Source organism: Teleopsis dalmanni, chromosome 2 (genome assembly GCF_002237135.1).
Source record: "Teleopsis dalmanni isolate 2A chromosome 2, ASM223713v2, whole genome shotgun sequence".
Classification (NCBI taxonomy): Eukaryota; Metazoa; Arthropoda; class Insecta; order Diptera; family Diopsidae; genus Teleopsis; species Teleopsis dalmanni.
Window position 1 is genome coordinate 151537803 of NC_051847.1, and position 21398 is coordinate 151559200.

A 21398-nucleotide genomic window follows, 5' to 3' on the forward strand; every position below is an offset into this window, starting at 1 on the left:
TAAGGCTGTCTTTAAGGGTTTGTGTGGTTCGTTATAGAAAAAAAGATTTTCTTATATGTTTTCTTAGATATTTTTTTTACTAAATTTTTACTGTTCCTTGCTGTATTTTGTATGCCGTATGTGTGTTTCGTTCGTTATAAATTATATATTAAAAAAAAATTTTTTTATAGAATTAAATAAATTTTTCAAATAAAAATAATTTTTTTTTTGCCAAAATATTTTTTTTCTTCTTTTTGCTTAATAATTAATTTTGTTTTGTATCGAAATGTTTTAATTTTTTTCTCGTAATTTTCTCTTTAATAATTTGTCTTAATTTTTAAGTAATTGATTATTTTTTTTTTATTTATTTTTTTTTAAATTAAATTTTTGTTTAGTTTTTGGATTTAAAGGCCTAAACGCGAGTATATCGTCGATAAATCTTGCAGTCATTTTCAGCTTAATTTATCTTAAAAAGGTATTTTTTTTGTCGTATTCAAAATTTCTTCTTTTTTCTTTTTGGTTTCTTAAAAATATTATACTTTTGAACGTCGGCACACTAAAATTAATTGCAAGTTGTTCCTTTAAAGCAAACCTAAACAAATGGTTCGAATATTTTTGGTTGCCTGAAAACGAACCACTTGAGTTTTGTGTAAGTCAAGTTTTTTTTTTGCTTTTGTATAATTTCTAAAAAATTATATATAAATTATTGCCTCTAATATAGTTGGTCGCTATGATAATTTTGTTGCTATTATTCAAATCCGTGGAAAAGCATTTCAAGTTCATATTTGGGTTCATATTTTTATAGGATTTTTTTGTTCAAGTTTAGTTTTGTATTTTTTTTGCTTATAAATTTATTCCAATTGTTCCAGAAAATTTGGTAACTTGAAATATTCGGGCACAGGATCGTCCAAACGTGATATTATTTTGTAAATTGGTTTCTTCCAGGATTGCTCCGTATCTTTGCCGGTTTGTATTGCACGGAAAAATTCACGCAGTGTTTGCTCAATAACAAAGCGAAAATTTTGTGGCACCTAAAGTTTTGTATGAAGAAAAGAGAAAAATAAATAAATTAAATAAATTTAGAAATAAAAAAATTTAATAAAATTATAATAAGCTTAAATGAAAAAAGAGAGGACTTCGAACTGTAATTGAACCGTAAACCGAAAAAACCGATAATTTTACCGATAACGAATCGATCAAAATAAATCGATTTCTTTTGGTTCAGTACTATACTGTTTGGTACCTATATCTATATGCATATTGCTTTTGTTATAACATTAATAAATAAAAATTAAAATTCAAAAATTGTTTTTATGTATACAAAAGTAGTTTATATTTTTATTGAAAATAAAATTATTTAAGTTTACTTTTTCAAGAGAGTGATTATTATAAGCATACCGAAAAAAAAATTTTGAAACCTTTTCTCTGTATGAAAATAGATACCTTGATATCACGCTACTAAATTAATCAAATCTTTTATTTAGAAAATATTTTGTTCTAACAATAATAATAATTATAACAATATTATAATTATGTTCTTAAACATTATAATTAAATATTTTTTAAATATAAAAAAAAATGGCAAAAAATCTAATTAATATTATTTAAAATTTTTAGGCAGTAGTTAGTTACTTTTAACATCTGTAGTTTTATTTTATAAATGTAAGAGTTTTTCTCAAGAATTTTAATACAAATTAAGCTTACCTCAATGTGATTATTGCGATTATAGTGTAAATTAAGTACTCGGTACAATTCACTATCGCCACCAACGTGAAGATCTTCAGCGCACTTAACGCCTTCTGTAACAGCTTGACGCGCATATTTTTCCATTTGTATATAGTAAAATTCTCTGTAAAAACAAAAAAAAAGATGAGAATAATATTAATTTTTAAATAAATTGTAATATAAAACTTTCATATAATAATCTATAACGTTTCTTAAACTTTACTCTTATTAACTTTCTCAACTACTTGCCATTACATTTTTTTTTTGCGGAAGTTGCACTGACTTTAACTAATATATTGTTTGACAACATCCTTAGGATATATATTTAGGCGCCTGTTAAAAGTATTATAACAAACACTTGTCAGAAATAACATACCCACAAAGAACATATTATACTGCTTCCCCTTCACCCCTCACCCGTCAAACTCATATTATATAAAAAAACAAAAACAACTAGAACTAAATGCAGAAAAAGCAGTTGCAATACCCGGAGTTAAGCACAAGTAAATCGAAAATAAGAAGTGCATTAAACAATTTATCATTGCATATTTCTAGGCTTAAGTTTGTCTTCTACATTTTGCTAAGTATTTGCTGTCTTTTAATGATTTTCATTATTTTCTTTTCTTTTTTATTTGGTCTTTTGTTTTTGTTGTTGTTAAGTTGCATAGAGAACGTTGCAGTAATAAAAACAGTTGTGGCAGCAGTAGCGCCTCGGGGGAACTTAAAAGCGCGTTTTTAATTTGACATCGAAGTACAACGACGTTTTTGCTGTCGTAGTCATCAACTTTGCTGTTCGTTGTTTTGTGAGTATAATTTTTATTTGCTAAAGTGTGCAAATAATTTTTCTTCTCTTTTATTGTTTGGAAAATTTTTTTATTTACATTATTTCTGCACATACTCGTGTACGCCCCCTTCTCTGTTAGAAGTTTTGTAATAAAAGAAAAGTGCGAGCTTAGGGAAATCTTGAAATTAGCGCGATTATAAGCAGAAATAGGAGAAAAAAATTGTTATTATGAAATGTTGACAATTACAGAAGACATACGTATATGAAAACCGTAAATGGAGACAAGCAGTAATCGTAGATTGCAATAGATGATAGTTATTATACAAGCATTTGAAAGAGTTTCGTTGTAGGTTCTTGTTAACTATTGAGATAATGATAATAAAAATTATGAAATTCATGCTGTTAAAATATTGATTTTCATATAATTGATAAGCTTTTTAAAAATTTGTAAAATTAGTTTGAAAATGTTTTGTATGGTTTTCATTTGCTGAGTTTTGCTGCTTAATATTATTTGTTAATAATAATAATTTAGTTATAAATTATAGCTAATATATTGAAATTTTATATAACAATTTTTAAAAATTTGTGTTTAGATGTTTGATCTAGCTTTTTTGAGTATGAAAGTGTGTTAATTTTTATTACAATTAATTTAGAATTATTTTATTAACTAATTTAATTATTTATTCCAAGAATCAACTCATTATTTCTTCTCCTACTCGCAAACCCTTTCAAATATTTTGCTAATTATATCCCTTCATAACATTTTCCTTATATTTATGCAAACACATGTTTACAATATGTAACGTTGTAATTTTACAAATAATGTTGCCTACTTTTGTGCATTCTTTCACTTTTCTTTATTACTATTCAAGTCCCCCCTAAAGATGTACATTTGAGATTTATTAAAAATTCTTTACAATTATCTAACCAGCATACAAAGAAATACTTTATGACTAATAAAAAAATATGATGAACATTCTTTGTTGCAACGATAGCAACAAAGTCGTTACCTAGGACAGCGCCTACGAGTATGCTGCAAATTATTAATAAAGTCATATTAATCTCATCCAATAATGCATTAAGTCTATATGCACACAATAAGCCAAGCGAAAACAAATTTCTTTTTTCTCCTCTTCTACTTATTATTGTCAATGGATTTGCTGCAGTTAAAGACTGTTTGGAAGGAAAATTATTGTTTATTTTTTTTTTCACTTCACGGATCTGAAAATGAAGATAACGTGAGGGTGTATAATACCGAAGTGCTTTTCTGTGGCTCTCAAAGAATGCATTGTAAGCTACTGTTTTGTATATATACAAATCTTCATAGATTTGCTTTTTTGTTGCAAATTATGCATTTATTGATGAAATTGCTGCAAAGTCAACTTTAGACATCTCAATTTTCTCCATTATAGAGTTTAATATTATGATTTTGTGTGTTTGTTTTTGTGAAACAGTAAGCTATAACATATGCATACCAATAAATGATGATAAAATTTGTTGTCTGCAATAAAAACCAAGTATAAATTATGGTTGTAAATAGTGAGGTTTTAAAATTCTTAAAGTATTGTCACAAAACTTATTTCCAAACGATAAAATATCTCCTTAGAAATTGGGCTAACATATTCTACTAATGACTACAGCCAGTGTTACAAGTTCTCTTGATGTCACTATAAAGAACAGTAACTTCATGTAAATGTAACTGTCTGTAATAGACTTAACGCGCTTGTTATTCCATTATATATTGCAGTTGTTCCCTATGAACTGAGTTGATCAAAAATTCAAAAGATAATGAACTTTTATCGAAAAAAAATTTTGGGAGCTTACTTTGAAGGAGATTAATTATTGATATAACTTTTTGGTCTTTGAATTATACACCTCCGCCTAAGTAAATTTCTGACTAAGAGTCTGGTATTAATTTTTTTTCATTGAATTTGAAAGAGTATATATCTAGAGAAAGTATATGTATCTTGACTATATACAACTATGACTCATGTTTGTTATTATTTCAGAGATATAGTAAACAATTTTTTATATAATGTTACCTCCAAATAAAAACAGAAAAAAGTTATATCAGGAACAGTCAGGTTTTAGACAGGTTTTAGTAAATACTAGATAAAGTGATTTTACTAAGTAAAATGCTTTTACTAACCGTGATAAATAGCTAACATTTTTTTATTATTTAATCAAAGCTTATAAGTGCGGTAAACTAGGAGAGATTTATAGGTACAATTTACTTTATATGTTTATCTCGGTACATTTCGGATTTTTGACTATACCCAATTGATTTCTTGTCAATAAATATTTTCTCATAAACTTTGAATTTGAAAAAGAATTATTAAAACTCTTTTTCTCTATATGAGTGAAACGTATCATGGGTTAAGTTTTTTAATAAACAATACTATGCTGTCAGTATTGCTTACTCGAAATTTATTGCAATCGTGAAAGCTGCAAAGAATCTTAGGAACAAAGTGGTTGTTTTAATAAGAAAATGAACAAAAGCATGTATTCTCTCATAAAATTACTAGAATTTTTATTTGATCGATATTTCGACTTTAGTCTTAAGTCATCATCAGTTTTCTGATGATATTGTAAAATTAAATTGTGATATCTTTTTCTTAATTTGTATTTTTTAACAACAATAAAAAAAACACAAAATTATTTCCATATATTCGATTTTGGTGTTATACTTACTACTTCTCTGTAGTAAAGATATATATATATAAAAAATTTTTTACATATTCATACTGGCTCTAATAAAATAGACGAAGTCCTTAATTGTGCATGGAAAAAATGTACTCAGCCAATTCAGTAAAGAGTACTTAAAAGTCTTAAGTATGCATATATGCACTTTTCTTTGGTACCTAAGATATTTCGTTAGGTGCCAACCTTATGTGGAATTTGTCGTATTAGTACGACTTTGCTACAAGTACTGCTTTTACTGCAGTCTTTGTGCAAATACAAAAGTTCAACTCAATTATGGGAAAACTTCAAATACAAAACCACCATTTTTTAATTAAAAATAAAGATTATTTAAAAACTCAAAAGAGATCTGAGACAATGAACCTCAAGTAGTTGAAAGAACTACTTGGGAAAAACAAAAACAACAGAAGTAGCTAATATAATAGGTAACTGGAAGAGTAGCATAATTATATTATATGCAGAGGAGATATGATAAAAAGAAAAAAGTTCTTCTGAAATAATGTCAACAAAAGCTAATTAGTTTATTTAAGATGTTGGAAATATAAAAAGTGTAAACAAAAAAAATCTATACAAACCTACTCAGCGATAAAAAAAATATTATACTACTAAGTGCATATAACTGACAAACGACGGACAGACGGTAGCGCACTTATACTTAAAAAATGCTCAAGGATATGCGCGCTCCTCTATATAAAAAGGAATTGAAAAGCTTATAAAGAAAAAACAACGTCACGAAATGCATATAAGTGACTCAAACCCGCTACCGGATGCGGTATTAATAACTCAATTTTAGCTTTAGTCACCGCTTAAACTAAGCAACTGCCGCTTTTCAACACTGCCAGTAGCGAGTACGTTTACTGTGAAAATCGTTTTTTTTTTAGAAACGGTTTTTTTTCATATTTTAAAATTTTTGAGGTTAAGTGTACTTTTAGGTTAGCTTGTGTGAAAAGATGTTTTGCTGCTGTTGGCAGTACCTGCTGCTTGGTTTGCTGCAGTAAAAAGTGTTGCCAATTACTTCATTATGTGCAAATGTATTTGTGGCAAGGTAGGTGACAATTTCATTTGATGTGTGTATGCTTTTATTTTGTTGCTGCTGTTGCACATACATTGCATTGGTGCATATGCACATGCATGTATATGCATGCAGGTGCATGCATAGGAAGTGGAAGTTGGCATGCGTGGTGTATTATACACGTTAAGCAAACAACATCCAAAGCATTTGGATTTAGCTTATTAATAATGTGGTTGAGTACTTGGTTGGGGGAAACGGACTTAATAGCAGTAGATGGCAAAGTGGCACTTCTAAAGAAAACGAAGATTGTTCATATGAGATTTTCACAAAATGCGTTAGCAGCAAATGAAAAAATTAAATAATATTAAAAAAAAAATGAAAACACACAAATATCCTGTATACTTTTTGCTAAATAAATTTTGAAGGAGTTCTTATGTTGATATGTATGCCTTCTGGTTTCTAATATGATAAAAGTGTTTGGCAGAGTTATTTAAGAAGTGGCATCACATAAATACCTAATGCTTTCTAATAAATTACTAATTCTATATAATAGTAAATTTATTATTTAGGTTGCAGAATAAAAAATTACAGCGTCTAATATTTGTATAGTTTTTAATTTATGTAAATTTATAGTTGGTGTAAAAAAAAATTAAAAATATTAATTAGTAATTAACAGCACTAATTAAAAATGAATTATTCGGAGTTGCTCATTATTTATGGGGCTAATGGGGTACGATGACCACGGCTGAGTGTACAGGTAATGCTCTGTTTATTTCATTACATAGAAGAAAATATGGTTACTAACTCGTGTAACGATTAAGGAAAAAAGGGAAAGAAAACGTCGGTAGAGACAAAAATCACTATAGAGTAGACTAAGTCTCATAGCATGGTTTTCTAATATGCAGTGAGGTATTAGCAACGATACTGTACTACTAAAAAGGTTTGGTTTTATTGAAGTACCTATTTCGTATGTTTCTTGCCCAGTTTAGACCAGTTCGATCTTGAGATCTGACAAGGCTTTTCTATGTACCTAAATTTGTTTAGCAATGCTTAGATAGTTTTGCTTTATTGTCAGCTTGGCCTTTGCAAATAGATTATCAATATCCAGGAAATGAATGTCAGGAAACAGATTGTCTGTCTTAGTAATCTTTTCTTTTCTGCATTTTTCAGAGATGTCTCTGTATTCAGAGACATATTTAGAGTGCAATCATCTCTAAGAGATATAAGAAAACTGTATAAAATTAAAGAGATATGAGATGATCCTTATAATTAATACAACCAAAGCAGTTATGAAATTCACATCTCCATAGAATGTATTCCCATAATATAATTAAATTACAAATTGATGAATGAGAATTATCTTATGAAGCATCTCTCCAAATACATACATAATTAATCACATTATGCAAATGTAATTTGTAATGTGCCTTTGAGAACATAGAAGGTTGATAAAAATGAGAAAGATCAGAATAATACACTTTCATCCAAAACTACTTATATGAAGCGTCTAGAGATTAACTAAATTAAGGAAAGTTAATAAAATCAAGTAGTCCTAGGCGGTCTTTATAAATAATGAAAGAAAAGATGTATCTTCATAGGTTCTATATCCATAATTTTGTTTAATAAAACACTTCTCCAAGTACACATATAATAAGTCCCATTATACAAATATAATTTTTAATGTGGGTCTCAGAAATTGTAAGGTTGTAGAATATGTTAATAGAGCTTCTTCCAAAACTGACTCGGAGAACACAAATGCTATAGATTCTGATAAAATTAATTCAAACGATGACTTTGGTTAGCAAAATAATAAATTAGATCAGTGAATTGATATCAATTAAATGGAAACCTATAAGTTTATATTATATAAGTTATATTATTATTGATAATCTGTTAAGTATACTTGTATTAAGTAGATCCCACTTAACCCAAATGCTCTATTGTCAGCGTTATTTATTTGAATACATAAACCTTTTAATTAAATTTATTTAATAAAATATTTGTTTTGTAGTTGAAGCTAAAGGCATTTCAACTAATTTATAGCCGCGCTGTCAATATATAAAGCAATCTTATCTGCACTTAACTCATTGGGGAAAAAGGTGAATACGAGTATATAACATTTTCATTTAACTTCAATTTTAAGTGCTTATATAATATGCATTATGTAAACGTTTTGTAAATAAAATAGCAATTTTTATCTTATAAATGAAATTTTATCAACTTCCTTATCTTTCGTAATGAAAGCTTCCTTTATAAATAAAATGCTAATTAGTGCTTATTTTGTTGCTATTTTGCTATTTTGTAGCTTTTTTCACACATGCACATCACAAAAACTGAAGGTGTTAACTGTTACCTTTTGTGGCAAAAGGACCCTTAGAAAAAAGAGCGCTTTTATTCACACAAAAAAGGCATAAAATTAAGTGCCATAAGTGTTCTACAGCAAGTTGCAACTACGCCTACCTGCACTGCATACGCTGCCTCATACGACCCCCAAATGGCCCTCATACGGTATGGTATGCGGCAGTCGCATGAGGCGCATATGGAGAGCCGTGCTGAAAATGCATTTCGAAAACGACTTCCTTCCTTCTCAGAATTGCAAGTGACAATTGACATGACTATTCACACATGCATGTGCTGAAGTAGGGATACGAATTTTTTGCCTTTCCTTTCCACTTTGCAAGGGTGAAGCTAGCTTATTAAATATGAAATTAGCTTTTCTTTTTATTATTATATTTGCATAAATGATTTTCCTACTAACTCACAAACATAAAGAGATTATTATATCTAGACTTATCTAGAGAATAGTAACCTGCTTAGATAATAATTGATAAGTCATACAACATTTCGAATTGATTAAAATCATTTAAAATGATTAAAAATAGTATCTGTTCTAACTAAATAGCAAAAATAAATAGAACGGGTTTAGTTTTAGATTCCTTGCTTTAAAAAGCAAAACAAATGGCTGTAAAAAATTATATGGGAGCAGAGTGAGGTCTGTATCCAATATTAACCGAGATATAGGTGGTGGAGGAGAAATTTATCTAAAAAGTTTGCAGACAAAAAATCCTTACTATCTTAAAAGAAGTACATTTTATTATAAGAAGAGACAATAATAAAGTGGAATCTATAAGTTCTGTTGTGCTATATAGTAAGCACAAAGCCACGTCTCCTTGTTAAGCATTTTTGTGCAATTTCAATATAAAAAAGAGCAGTTCTTTTAATAAAACAGAATATTTGGAAAATAAAAAATAAAGAAAAATGTTAATAATTAAGTTAATATACATTTTGAAAAACAAATGGTGCATATATATTATATATATTAATATACAATACTTCCAATAACTATTTACATTATTTGCTTTTCTAATATATATAATATATAATATGTACATTATAGCATGTAATAAAGTTTTTTATTTTTAATATAGAGTTTTCACAGTTTCCTGATAATTGGTCCAATTAGCCTGCGAAAACATTATTTCATAATAAATAAAAAATTTTTTACTTGCAGTCAACTTAAAAATATCAAAATTTCAACTTTAAGTAGATCCTTTGGCAAACTTGTTTAAAAAATCCGTTACAATTCCTTTTAACCCCTAAAACATTTAACTTATGTTCTTGAGGCAGTAACTTCGAAGACGTTGTCAATATTATTCCCACCCATTTTAACGTTTATATAAGAAGAGAAGAAAACAAAATAGGTACAAAAGTAAATACAAGATAAAAAAGTAACACTAAAAGTAATACCTAAGTATAAATGCGCACAATCAAACCAATTCATCTTTAAAAAAAAAATCAAGAAATTCCCATGCAAAGAACGAATAGCATTTGTACTATACATTATCCTTGCAAACTCACGACAACCCGACAACCCTTAAGAGTTTAAGAGTTCGTAGTTTGATTTTGTAAGAAACTCAAATCAATTTTCTTAAAATATAGTTCCGTCTCTGCTTTTTCTTTTGTCTATCCTTCGGTTACCCTTAGCTTAATGCCTTTTGGTCTCTGTTGTTCTGTTGTTTACAATAAAGAATATATTGAGGATATGTAATAACATATGTAATGAAAAATTATAATAATTTGAGAAATGCAGAAAAGGTGCAAAATTTAAATTCACACAAAAAACTCGGTACGTGTCTTGATTCATTCTACTACATACTTCCCCTATTTTGTTTCCAATGCCTTTTTTCCTCATTACCTGCACTTCTCTATCTACAAATTAATGCCATTCATCGACGATAATGCATATGCACACTGGCTGCTTGGAGTGCAGTGAACAATGTCTTAAGACGTTACTGGCAACGTCTTGGATTTATTTTCAAAGACCAGCTGTCTTCAGGAATGTCTTCGTGTGTGAATGACATTTGTGCTGAGGGTTGTTCCGTAGCCAAACCAGGTGAACTATGTTGATTTGAGCATAGCCGTTTATGGCACGCACTACACGTTCACGTTCACATTCATATATTTTAGATACGAATACATTGTATGCGCCTTAAGACAGCTGTGGTAGATTGGCTTCAGTTGAGATTTAAGGATTTTGGGCTTTTGGCGCGCAACTCAATGAAGAACAACAAACAATAAAATTTCTTCAGTTAAAAGGATTTTTGTTTACATTTTTATATATTGAGTCTTTTAAGCATTGCAGGATTTCAAAATAAAAATCGCATTAGGCAAAAAGTATATTTTTTCCAATCTTTTAGTTAATTTTGCTATTGAAGAATTATGAATTAATAATTCTTCAATTTTCTTCATTACCTAAAAGATATTTTCTTACTTAAATTGCTTTTAAATATTTTTCAGTTACTTAAAGCGGCTAAGCGAGTTTATACTTATGAGTTGGAGTTTTCAAAGCAATATTTCTTTCACAAAAAAAATTTTTTTTCTTTTTGAAATTCATGGGTAAAAATTTCCTTAAACTTATAAACAATTACTTGCTTTTATGTTAGATAAATTTTTACAGTTAAATTTGACAGTTTCGATATTTCACTTAATAGGATTTGAGTAGCTGCACTTGCACTTTGACGTATTTTCACACATTCGACACAAACCTACAATCGCATTTAGATACGGAAATTGCATACTTGAACGGTTGTCTAATATTTGGCAATTGGCACAAGACATCCAATTTTCAGAATATTCAAAATAAATACATTTTCGACTTGATTATTTACTTTTGTTAAATTGTGATTCCTTGTTTTTGGTCTTCCATTGCATACCTCATATGCCCAAAATAAGTAGACGAGGCTTCAATGTTTCGTTTTAAGGATGCACGAAGTTGTGCTGATATGTTACCTTCACATATCATTGCTTTTCTTCTCATGGCAAGTGTCAATTTTTACATATGAGTGTACTCATATAAGTTTATATATATATATACATTGCTTTGTCTATTATTTTACTTGACAGCTAAATAAGTTTTCAATTAAATTTTTATGTCTGAAGAAGTAAACAATTGAAATGCAAACTTTTTTAGAATTTTTGAGAAAAAATATTAATAGTTAATAGATATTATGTTGAAGTCATTTTTTGTGTTTAACCCTTAGATATAGTAAAAATTAAGTAAATCCCCATTTTGAATAAAATAGTTTAAACGCGCTATTCTGAAGATATATATCTGCAAATGTTAACTTTTAAATCAAGGCTACCGTAATATCATATGTTTTTAATGATCTATTGGCTACATAAGTGAACTCTCATTTTTACAAAAATATTTCTACTACTCTATTAATGATGGGATTTATAAAATAAAAACAGCAATTGATATATCAGTAATAATATTATAGGTTATTGAAGAAGTGTGCAACTGATGAAGCATTTTAAGTTGGAGTACTGATTTATGTCCACCAGATCGTTTGTTCTATGAAAGGAAGTATTGAAACTATTGAAGACAAAAATGTGGGAACCATATGGACATCACTTCTTAGACACTTCCATTAGCAAATATCGTAACCTTAATATGCAATAGGTTTGAATTGATTGGAACTATATCTCTGTAGTATAAGAAATAGTAATACGAAATCAACTCTTCCAATTTCTTCTATCATGCTTTTTCTTTACAATGAGTACAACACACATTATCTTCTATGGTACTTTGTGATATTCTTAGAAGCAGAGATTGTCGACTTGACAATAAAATAGTATTAAATGCCGTTCAGTAGCTTTTGCTTTATCAACTTCAGTTACTGTTTCTCTAGTATTATAGTTTGTTTTAAATAACTGCTATATTATCTCTATTTCGCGAAAGTGATTAAGTGTGGCCTACGTAACTATGGTTATTCATGGCGTACTAGAACTGATGACCAAAATTACTGAGTTCTTGTAAAAAAATTTGAGTATAATTACAAGAAAAAGGTGCACGGTAGATGGGACGATCTTAATTATCATATATTGAAGACATTTTTAATAAAAGGGACAATCTTGATGGAAGATCAAGAAAGATTATTGAAGTCATAAAAATGATTGAAAAAGAATTTATAATTATTTTTACATCCTTATGACAAGAAATCAATTTCGAATAGATTTAAAATGTAGCAAAAATTTTACAAAATATTAGGTTTTAATTAAAATTTTTGGAAAAAATCTATTTCCGAACCCATTTAAGATCACAGTCTCAGATGTGTCATTTTGAAGAACATTTGTAGAACTAATAATTGAAATACGCTTTAAACTATTTAAATAAATTGTTTTTAAAATATTATCGGTTTTTGTGACTAAAGGCATTTATCGGTAGAAATTAGCCTTTAACTTTTTTTTATCAACTTCCCCTATATTGCGATTATGTTTTGGAATTACTATTCCATTTGATGTGATATATTAAAAGATCATTACTTTAGATATATTAAATTGTATTCAGTATCACATATCATATATAGTATCACATATAAAAATATATACCTTTAGATATGTGAATACTTGCTTGCTTCATTTAATACTCGTTTAATGTACTAAGAGATCATAGACTATATTGAATTATAATTTGTTTATTAAGTATCTCACATAGGGAGGTCAAAATTTAACTAGGATCGTTGCTTGATTGATGACGATGATGAGTATCACATATCAAATAATCGTTTTTTTTTTTACTATAAGTTATTGGATTTACTATTCTATTTGATAATTTGTTTAAAAAGATTTCGTTTAAATTTTTATAAATAATTTCAAAAAGATGACTATTAATTATTTTCTCTTTAAGTGTTAGAATATTTATTAAAAATAATTATAATAATTATTAATTAATTAATATAATAATTAAATATTTTTTTTAAGTTTTAAAATATTTATTAAAATATTCCACTTACCGGAAGTTTGAGAACCATTTCACCAATTGTGCTGTGTTGTTTTTGTTGAATTTGATATCCGGGAAATACATCTTCAGTACAGCTGAGCTGGGATAACGCACCCAGAAGAACATCAGCTTGGCCTTACGCAGATGCATTGGAGTTAATGTCGACGAGTGCAAAGGTGACAGGGATTCGTTTTTGCTAAATTTTTTATATGTAAAATATTTCAATAAATTCTTTTATGTGATATGGAAATTTTATAAAATATAATAAAATATATTAAAGCACAGTTCACAGTTATAAAAGGTTAACAAGTTTATTATGAATATATGAAAATAAGAGAAAGAAAAGAGAAGAGAAGAAAAAATATAATAAAAAAGTATAAAGTATAAATTTTGAAAGTTAATGACTGAGTTCAGAAGTGAAAAGAACAAGAAAACAGGGCTGCGCCTTCGAGTGCTCGCAGTATTGCCAATATTGCAAAAATAAAATAATAAATAAATAAATAAATAAAATATAGCAGCATTTATATGTATGTGTGAGTATGTATGTATACAAAATCGACGGAAGAAACTTTTGATTGAATATTGAATGAATGTTGAGCGGTGGCAGTTGTTGCAGTTGCAATTTCAGTTGCAGTTACGTACTGTGAATTTGTTCTTTGGAAATAAATGCCAGCAGTTTAAGCACCATTTTAGCATTGATTTTATTTTATTTTATTTCAGGTATTTCAGTTTTTTTTCATTTTTTTATAAATTTTTATACTAGTATATTTTTTTTGAATTTCAATTTTTTTCTATTTGATTCAGTAAGTTCGGTACGATTTTGCATTTTATCGCAGGTTGTTTTTGTTTTTGTTTTTGTTTTCGTGGGGCGTTTGTGTGCGGTAAGATTGGCTGAGATTCGTTATTTGCCGTGCTTACTCGTAAGTTTTGCTTAGACTTAAGAATAATTGGGGTTGTTGGAATAAGGTTTTGATTTCATTCTATAAGTGAATTTAGTTTAAATATAAAAAGAAACACTTGATTGGTTTCGTATTGTTACCTTCCTTCTTTAGTATTAAGAGGTATTAAGTAGGCGAACTACTAGTAACAACAGCCATCCGTAGGACGGGTATATCAGCATTAACTTGCTTCTGGTATTTAAAGAGTTAAATAAACTAAATACTGAGAATTTGTTGGCTAAGTAAGAAGGTAAGAACAAAGTATATATAAAATTAAAAAAAAAAAATAAAAGAATATCGAATAAAAATTAAGAACAAAAAGTTATTAACATTATATAGATTTCTTCCATTACACATTTTCTACTAGCAAAATTTCATATACCCAACTCACATATCACATACTAGTTTATTCTATTACTTTCTAAGATTTTACTCATATTTTATTTAAAAAAAAAATAGAACTCTGTGTGGTACTCACATCATTTGCTGCTTCAAAAAGGATATTGTTGGTTGCATGCCATCGAATTGCATATCGGCTGAATTGCAGTCGGAGTTGCGATCTTGTGCGTCCATTGCTGCACGCAGATGTGCGCTGTAGTCGGGTGAACCGCCATGATGTGCGGCTGCTAGCAAGGCGGGATGTAGCATTGTAGGTGGATGTGGCAGTGGCGGTGAGTCGCGTGAATCCATCATATTGCCGAGTCCGCCTGGTGGACTGGATGACATCTTTAGGTGATGCATTTGTGCGGCTGTTGGCGTTGCATGCGTACCACTATGCGGACCGTGTTGAGGTTGTGGCGGTGGTGCATGCGGTGGATGAGGATTAAAGAATGGACTATATGGTGAGAAGACTTGCGACTCGTGCAGTGAAGGATTAGGTATTGCCACTGAGGTTGGCAATGAGACGGGCAACATTGGTGGTGGTGGTGGAGGCGGATACGTTGGTGCTTGTGCACGTGGTGAAGGACTTTGCGCGGGTGTTGTATTATTGGCATTATTTGAGTTGCACATATTCATATTGGCGGGTGTTCCAGCTGTATTGAGGCTGGCATTATTTGTATTGCAATTGCCTTGATTTTGATTCTGTTGGCCTTGTTGTTGTTGGTTGTTAGGTTGCACATTCATTGAATTGAATTTACCATTACCATCTAACATGGCATTGGTAGCATTCTGACCGGCAGGATTAGGTGGTACAATACCGTCTTGTGCTAAAATTCTGCTAACGGTGCGCGGTGTGATACGTGTATCTGTTACCTTATGTCGTTTCTTCTTGGGTGTAACTACTAAACTGAGTGCTTCATTTTGTTCCAGTTGTTGTTGTTGTTGCTGCTGCTGTTGTTGTTGCTGCTGTTGCTGTTGTTGCTGCTGTTGTTGTTGTGTTTCTGGTAAACAAAATGGATTCATTTGATTTGGCCCACCTGTAGATATTGAATTATAAAGTGCGGCAGCAGCGACTGGATTCATACCTTGTGGCGTCTTCGGTGTCTGAAACATTGTTGCTGCTGTGGGCGAAGGACGTATATGAGGAGGTGGTATATTAATGGTATTTAAGCTATTGTTAGTAGTATTATTAGGGTTAATAGGGTTCATATTTTGGACAGCATTATCTGTTTGGAGTTGGTTATTATTTTGTTGGTTAGCAGCAGCCGCTGACATTGCTGCGGCGGCCGCTGCGTGATGCATTTGTAGACCCATCGCTGCAGCTGCTGCTGCTGCTGGCGATGGAAATGACAATTGACTGCCGTTGAGGCGTGGCGCAGCAATGAGGTTTTGGCAATTTTGCGCATTCATCACAGACATATTGGTTATTTGCTGTGCGTGTTGCGAATTTGCTTGATTGCCATTATGTGTGACCATAGCAGAATTCTGGCTATTGGCTAGTGTATGTTGAGGTATATTTACACTGCCATTGCCAGCGAGCATTTGGGGGCCATTGCTTACAGTGGACTGTAAGTGGTTTAAATGATTGTTATTGGAGTTTTGGTTGTTAGTATGTTTAGTTGAAGTTACATTATTAGCTAGAAGTAGAGAACCATTATTACCTGATTGATTTGTGGCAGAGTTGATGCTGCTATTGCTGTTTGAGGTCGACTGTCCCGAACTGGAGTTGCCGCTGCTGATATTATTATTCGATTGGGTTCGATCAGCAACTTTGGTACGGGGTGATTTGCGATCCAGAATTTGCGATGCCATTAGTAAGTCCTTGTTAAGTTGTTCAGCAGCTGCAGCCACTGAATCTGACTGCTTGCTAAAGAGACGGCGTTGATGCACGAAGCGTGTTACTATTGTGTCCACCAATGCCGAGAGTGAGGTTGTAATTTCTGATTTCAGCACATCGGCTAGTCCTTCGAGGTCGGAGCCGGACATACGCATTATTGAGTTGGAGTTGGACCGCAGCATGTTGAATTTCTCAGTCAGTTCAGATTTCAGTGCAGCATGGTTCTGGTGCCGCTGTTGTAAGCGATTGTGGTGCAATTGCGGGCGGTGGTTCAGTGGTGTTGTCTGATTATTTTGTTCTAGCTGTTGTTGTTGCATCTGCTGCAACTGTTGTTGTCTTTGTAGCTGCTGTTGTGCTTGTTGTTGAGCTTGCTGCTGTTGTTGTTGCTGCTGCTGTTCTTCTTTTCTACGCTGTTCCTGCTCCTGTTCAAAGCGGCGTTGTTGTTCTTGTTGCTCCTGCTGTTGCTGTTGCTGCTGCTGTTGTTGCAGTTGCTGTTGCTGCTGTTGTTGTTGACGCTCCTGTTGCTCAGCAGCTTCTTTTGCCAAACGTGCTTCCTGCTCGAAAAAGAATTGCTGTCCCAAGTACATGGCGGTGGCATTGCTAATTGCTGAGTGTGGCATATGATTAGATCCAGTATGATCACCTTGCAACTGTGGCATATGTTGCAGCAAAGGCAATGGACCATTGAAAGCTTGTTGCATATGTGGATGTCCTACTAATGGATTGTGCATCTTGGTGGACATCATTTTACTCATCATCTGTGATAGCATGTTAGGTGTATTGTCCAGTCCCATTGAATTGTGTGCATTCAAGTGCTTGGAACTTTTAAGTGGTGTGCTAGGCGATGTTGAACCTGGTCTATCAGACTCCAGATGTTGTTTATCATTTGCAGTGGATTCGGCTGTAAGTGATGGTGATGGTGAAAGATCTCCGTTATTTTCGTCCATCTCAATACTATCACTGGCAGTATCATCAATGTCTTGACACTCTGATTCTTGTTCCATGCGAGAACATAATTGCACGTATTTTTGTTGCATTTCGGCAAGTTGCTCCTGCATTGAGCGAAGTTGAGACTTGAGTGCATTCTTTTCTACTCTTTTTTGTTGTATTTGTGGTGACTCCATCTCATCAGATCCTTCATCATCTAACATCATGCTTTGGAGATTCAAACCTAAATTCAAGCCTGCTGCTGCGGCCACATACCGCTCCATTGCATGTTGCTGTGGCTGATATAGTTTACGTTTTTTGCAACCGTTTACCTGTAAATGTGGTTGATGCGATGAGGGACTTGAGCGCATTGATGATACGATGTTTTCTACTCTTGCGCGTTTCATATCCATACCTGGCTTTTTAAGCATAGCAGCATCTTTTTCTAACTCCTCTTCAAGCTCATCCTTACCATCAAGCAGCATCATATCAGAATTACTGGGTGAAGCTAATGACTCCAAATCGGATCTGGAATTCAAGCCCATTAGTTCAACGTCTTCCAATATCTCATCAGCCTCCTTTTTTGTGACACCAACTGCTAACTCTGCTGATAATCTTTGTTCATCTTGTGGCTCCACATCTTGCTGGTCTAGGTGATCACTTTCAGACTGTGGCTCATCATCATTTTGTAGAGTAGCAGTATCCGAGTCCGAGGACTTGCGTCGTTCTGTGAATGATAAGTCACCATTACTGTGTTGCACATTTGGTTCACTTTTGATTTGTATATCTGGCTTGGTATCTTCCAATAGGCTTATCACATTATTACTGGACGACTTATTTGAGACATTATTGTTGTTGGCGGCTGAAGAATTGTTGTTATTATGTTTGAGTTCTTGGCTGTCTTTCTGTTGGTGCTGCTGGCTTATCACAGAACGTAGTTCCTGATCGAGTTGCATCAGTTCTTTCTTACCTTGCAGTATATTCCGCAACATATGGTGAGCTAAGTCGTTTTGTTGTTGTTGTGTATTTGGAGAAACATTGCCTATGGCATTATTTGTGGAAGTTGCACCAGTTATTGCTGTGCTGGCACTTACCGAAGGTGCTCGCGGTGGTGAGCTTGCATCACCTATTCTAGAACTTCCTACTCCATCTTCCAAAGAACGATCACTGGAGTTACTAATGCGACGATTCTTTGGTGATTGCGATGAAGTGTGTTGGTTGTCCCCCATTGAGGAGACACCATTATTTGTGACATTTGCATTACTTAAACTATTCAAACTATTTATTGTATTATTATTGAGCAATTTGCTTGTGGCATTTAAATTTAAACTATTCACTAAACCCGCTGCGCTGAGGAGCTCTGCACTTGTTGCCGACTCCATAGCAGCAGCAAGCATGGCATTGTCCAGAGTGTTGGGCAGACCACTGGTAGCATCTTGTGCTTGTTTCATTTGGCGTCCGAAGAGTTCGTTTAACATTTTTGCTGAACCGAAACCGTTAGCACCGAATAGATTACCGAGCGCCGCTGTGAAATTGCCTGACAGCAGCGATGCGGTCGGTGACGAGGATGCGGAACCAGACACAGGTGAACTATTATGATTGTTCGTATTGGAATTAACACTCGCGTTATTTGTACCGGACACTAAAGAAGACGTTGGAGATGTATTCTGTTGACTCAATAAAGCTCCATATAGAGCTCCTCCAGCGGCACCCGCAGCAGCCGCAGCAGCACTACTCATGAAGGCAGCGGCTGTTGACGGCGTTATTGGTGGCGACGAAGTCAATGATAATGCTGGACTTGTATGGGCAGATAAGGATGTTAATTGTGTGTTAAATGTTGGAATTGCTGAATAAGATTTCGTTTCACTACAATTAATATTATTATTATTACTACAATTATTATTTAGTAAATTTTTTGAGTGATTTTGTTGTGGTTCACAATTATTATTATCACTGGTAGTATGTAAAAATGCTGAGTTCGAATTTAATAATAAAGCACACGACGTTGACGACGTTGATGACAACGACAATTTTAAGGATAAAGACGCGTTTTTCTTTCCGGTACACGTTGTTGTCTTGTTGACGGCACCACACTGACTACTTTCGCCAGTTCGTTCTACGACTTGTTTGCTACTGCAGTTACTTTTCGTATCACCACTACCTTCAAGCACGACTATGACATCGTCGTTTTCCTCTTTAATGTTGGTGTTGGTGTTGTTGTTGTTGCTGTTGCTACTAATATTATTTTTGAGCAACTGCGATGGTGGTGGTTGCTGCTGTTGCGATTCCGATTCAGACGACGATGACGACGACGACGACGACGACGACGACGACGACAACGACAACGACGACGATAAAGCTGACAAAGTTGTTGTCTTTAACAATAACTTTTCATCACTGTACAACCCAAAACAGTCTGTGTCCTCCTCTGATGACATCATAAGATGCCAACAGCCACAGCGAAGTAATCACACTCGTGCTCTCACACTAGTCAACTTCGTGTACTCTCAATTCAAAGCAAATGCCTAATTTCTTCTTGTTGTTGTTATTGCTTGCTTCGCCTTCCCGTTTGAGTGAGTCAGTATACTCTCACTCTATATGCAGATGCAGTCGTGTCGTGCGTTTGTTTACTAATCGGCCTTCTCCTTTTTCTTGTTTATTTGGTATTTTATACTTTTAGTAAGATAGACGGACGGAAACACACACACGCATGTGTTCTACGGCTCTTGGCAGAGATACTGTTTCGCGTGACGTGCCACACTCTGTGTTTACAAAGAAACTGGTGTCGGTGTGCGATTGCGAAGCCACGTCTATTGGCTCGTTAAGTTTTTGTTTATAGAAATTTTTGTTGGTGTGTAAGTAGGTAAGCCGTGAATTTTATGTTTTATGACTACCGATGTCAACACACACATATGTACATGCGTTTAAATTGAGTGCGGTTTTCTCCTATACACTTCTAATGCTCTTCTCCTTTGAAGTGTCGTTTGTGCTTAGTAGTTTTTTGCTTATACTTTATTGAAAAGTTTAGCTGAAATTTTTGTGTTGGTATGGGTACTTAGGTTGGGGTTTTTTTATCTTTTGGCAGATATTTTTCAATTCTTTGTTTTACACAGTTAAGTTGATATTTATAAATTCGCCGCAGTTCTGTATATTGTTTTGTTATATACTGTTTAGCTGCAAATAAGATATTTCTCCTTATTATGTTTAGTTTTGAGTTAAATATATTTTGTCTCGTTTTAGCACTTAAGTCTTTACCAGCCTAAGACTTGTCGACCCTCTACGTGAACGGTCTTTAGTGCGTTGGAGTTGGTATATGTAATTATTGCTCCGTCTAAATATTTAAATATTGTTATATTTTTTTTTGTATAGCAGTTTTGACTCAGTTTTGGTATTTTGGTATTTTGGTATTTTGGTATTTGAAGTAATTTTATTTATGATTCGATTTTATTTATTGCTATGAAATTCGCGGATGATATAGGAATTATGTATGTGATGTGATAACTTGTTATAGCTTTGCTGTTTCTTTGGCTGCTGCTTTGTTGTCAGTTGCTTTCTATAAGGCTTGTTCTTCTTCTTATATATCGTAGAATGCTCGAGTCCTACTTTGCCAAACTTTGAAATTTTGTACTCAACTTTATTTCAAATTCTTCGTTTTCTTTTTTTTCTTTTTCTAATTTTAAATTTTGCTTTAAATTTTCTTTCCACCACCACACACATGCGAATGTTCTTTGCATTTAATTTTTATCAATTTTATTTTGTTTGGATTTATTTGATTTGATTTTGTTTTCAGTTTTCTGATTTCTTTTTCTTTTTGTTTTTGCTTTTTCTTTTGC

General features: G+C 32.3%; 1 protein-coding gene across 2 annotated transcripts; it reads right to left on the reverse strand.

Annotated features, from left to right (window-relative positions):
• Nucleotides 1–380: 380 nt before the first annotated feature.
• On the reverse strand, nucleotides 381–21355 carry LOC119678439 (homeobox protein prospero). 2 transcript variants are annotated; one of them, XM_038090262.1, is made up of 5 exons: nucleotides 16463–21355; nucleotides 14899–15922; nucleotides 13496–13678; nucleotides 1684–1828; nucleotides 381–1010 (listed from the first exon to the last, which is right to left on the reverse strand). In XM_038090262.1, the coding sequence occupies exons 1-5, from the start codon at nucleotides 20004–20006 to the stop codon at nucleotides 831–833; spliced, it is 5076 nt and encodes a 1691-aa protein (XP_037946190.1). In that variant the 5' UTR covers nucleotides 20007–21355; the 3' UTR covers nucleotides 381–830. The 2 variants fall into 2 exon arrangements, with proteins under 2 accessions (XP_037946190.1, XP_037946189.1); XM_038090261.1 differs by having other exon boundaries at nucleotides 14899–21355.
• Nucleotides 21356–21398: the final 43 nt, after the last annotated feature.